We start from the raw sequence: 2,915 nt of genomic DNA on the forward strand, positions 1-2,915 counted from the left end.
ACAAGTTCTTTGCAGGAACAACATTTTTTTTTTTAATAAAGTGTACAAAGTAGTAAAACTCCTTGCACGAGGTGCTGTGACAGCTGTTACAGAGATGATTCGGGCTCCCCCATGGGCCTCGTGGTGAAACACCAACAAGTGCTGGGTGGAGACGGAGGACACAAACACGACACAAACCCATGCGCCCCTGCCAGCCCCCGTGAACCTGCCCTCCCTGCCCCACACCGCGCCTCCGGCCCGTCCCTGCCACTTCACCTGCCTGGCCGGTTTGCCCACACTGGGTCCTTCCCGCCATCCCACGCCACGGCATCCTACACGCGTTCAACACGAGTAACACACTGAACCGAGTCACCTGTCCGAGCAGCATGCATACAGAGAGGAAGAGGAGAAACACAGCCCCACCGAACCCACAACGACAACAACAGAATTTTAAGGCTATGCATAAAACAAAACGAAGCAGTATCTTTAAAGCTAGGTAGCAAGTAGCAGTTGTGAAACATAAGGCTTGAGGCTTACTGAGTCTTCAGAACAGGTTTACTTGCTTTCCCTCTTAAACACCAATGTACCATTTTTCTTCCTTCGCTTGAACAGGATTTCGCTTCCGTCCCGGCGGGGACACTTAACTCAGGGAGGTTATGTTGGAGCGGCCTCCCGGGGGTGCGACGATGCGCTTGCTCGCTGAGCGGACGCCTTCATCGACCTGGGCACCTGTGAGAGGACAAGAAAGGACAAAAGAAGGGGGACAGCAGAGTTAAGAGCATTAAGACTGCAAGACTGAGCGGTCAGGGAGCCTGGGTCTTGCCGAAGGGCCTCCTGAGGCTGCCTATGGCAAACTGCTCCCTCTGCGACTCCAGTAACAACCCCGAGAGCAGCAGCAGCAGCTCAAACGTCTCTGCGGACACTCCTCCAGGAGACGAACCATGCCGCAAGAGCAGGGTATGATGCTGCACCGGCACCTCTGTGGCCACATCCTCCTTGCTCCTACGGCAAGGCGCAGTGGGGTGGAGGGCCAGCTCTGGCCAGGTCCTTTAAGGGACACACAGGGTCTCGCCCCACCATACTCCACCCTTGTGCTCAGCTTGCCCCAGGCCACCTCCTAGCTGCCCCCTGTCCCGGGCCAGGGGCTGGGACAGTGTGGCCGGTGGCTCCGTGCTCTCCCAGCCCAGCTGCCACATGTGTTCACCTGACAGGCTGAATCCAGACTGATGGAGGTTCCTGACGGGCGGTGTCTGCCGTGTGGGGGACCCCCTGCTTGAGCCCGCAGGGGTGCCCCCCTTGGGGGTGGTGGTCAGGTCAAACACGGGTCCATCATACATGCCCCGGGGCACGGCATGCATCTCTGCCATCTGTCACCAGAGAGAAGAGGACAGTGACATGTCTCTGCTCACAGGGAGCATCCTGCTGTGGCTGCTTGGCTCCCCAGTCCCCCTGCAGAGGCGAGTCACACTGCCAGCCCAGTGCCCCTTGTCCTGCATGCCCCAGACCTCCCTGCAGCGCTGAGGCCTGGCACAGCCCCACTGCCCACCTCCTGTGCGACAGGCTCCCTCCGCTCCCACCCTGCGAGGAGTGCGGAGTCCGGTGCACAGGTTTACGCTGTGTGGATGGGGCAGAATGGCCTTCTCCTTCCCATCTCCTCGTTTTTACCTCGGCACTTCCCTCCAGACTCCTGCTGCAGGACAGCAGCAAGGGCGGGCATCACCCGCTGCTGACCCAGCTGAGCACCTGCCTCCAGTGCTGGCACACCAAGGTCAAAGCTCTCTGCCCAAGCCTTAACAATCCCAAACGTGACTTCAAAACACACCAGTTTGAAGCACTGTTTCCAGGGTTCATCGAGAACAGCAGAGGAAACCCAATCAGATATTAGGAAAAAGGGTAATTTGGGCTAACAGTGTCCCAGCTCTGTCTCCTGGCATCCCTGTCTCCTCACCTTCCTCCTGGCTTTGATGCGCTTGTAGACATAGTCAGGAAAAGGGCTGCTGGGCAGGAAGCGTCCAGTCCCCTGGGTCACATGCAGGTTGCCATCCTCCAGCATGATCTTCCCCTGGCATATGACAACCAGGGGGGCCCCACGCAGCTCCATCCCCTCAAAGATGTTGTACTCAGCTGCCTGCAGCAACCAGGGGGAGATGGTCAGGAGGGACACGAACATGCCTGCCCTGCCTCGCTGCTGAAGCCACCAGTGCAGGTAGAGGACACCAGTAACACCCGTGCCTGCCCCAGGGGCCTTCTTTAATTCATTAGTCCATCCCACCAGAGCTCCCAACACGAACTATGACCTGACGCTTCAGAGCTCAGTGTGAGCAAATACTCCAACAACAGGAGGGCAGGAACTAGGCTTGAGGTAGGGCATGGACAAGCATGCTGGCAAAGCCACGAAAAATTGTACGTGGAAGAGGAACGTGGATGAGGAGAAACGTGCGTCCTTACATCCACGTGGGCCAGGATCAGGAGAAGAGCGACAGAGCAGGATGAGAAAAGCCCTGCGTGCAGAGCCTGGGGCTTATAGACCTCCCACCCCATGGTCACATCTGGCATCACGCAGGGCCTGCACTCAGTCCCTCCTCTTCAGAGGAAGGCCACCCGCACCCCACCCCCCAGCACTCCCACAGACGATGGCTTACAGACTGATGGGTTTTTGCCGTGACGATCTTCACTGCATCCGGATCCCATATCACCAGATCGCCATCCGAGCCCACTGCTATTCTCCCTTTCCGTGGGTACAGGTTGAAGATCTTCGCAGCATTAGTGCTCGTCACAGCCACAAACTGGTTTTCATCCATCTTTCCCGTGGCCTGCTCAGACACAAAGAGAACGAAGCGCTCTTTTGGGGAAAGGGAGAGCGAGAGCCCTGGGAAGCACCAGCCTAATGCCCACCCGAGCCACTGGCTGGCTGGGCCCAAACCACCGCGCCCGCC

General features: G+C 58.0%; 1 protein-coding gene across 1 annotated transcript in view; it reads right to left on the reverse strand.

Moving 5' to 3' along the window:
* Positions 1-254: 254 nt before the first annotated feature.
* LOC104501243 (dihydropyrimidinase-related protein 3) overlaps positions 255-2,915 on the reverse strand; it is a 17,127-nt gene continuing 14,466 nt past the window's right edge. Inside the window, exons 11-14 of the mRNA XM_010145020.1 lie at positions 2,622-2,792; positions 1,928-2,107; positions 1,184-1,346; positions 255-708 (exon numbers count right to left, since the gene is read on the reverse strand). Of these exons, the coding sequence (XP_010143322.1) occupies positions 620-708; positions 1,184-1,346; positions 1,928-2,107; positions 2,622-2,792 (603 nt within the window). The 3' untranslated portion in view covers positions 255-619. The remainder of the gene's footprint in view (positions 709-1,183; positions 1,347-1,927; positions 2,108-2,621; positions 2,793-2,915) is intronic.

This window comes from Buceros rhinoceros, unplaced genomic scaffold (assembly GCF_000710305.1).
Source record: "Buceros rhinoceros silvestris isolate BGI_N320 unplaced genomic scaffold, ASM71030v1 scaffold16301, whole genome shotgun sequence".
NCBI classification, from domain to species: Eukaryota; Metazoa; Chordata; class Aves; order Bucerotiformes; family Bucerotidae; genus Buceros; species Buceros rhinoceros.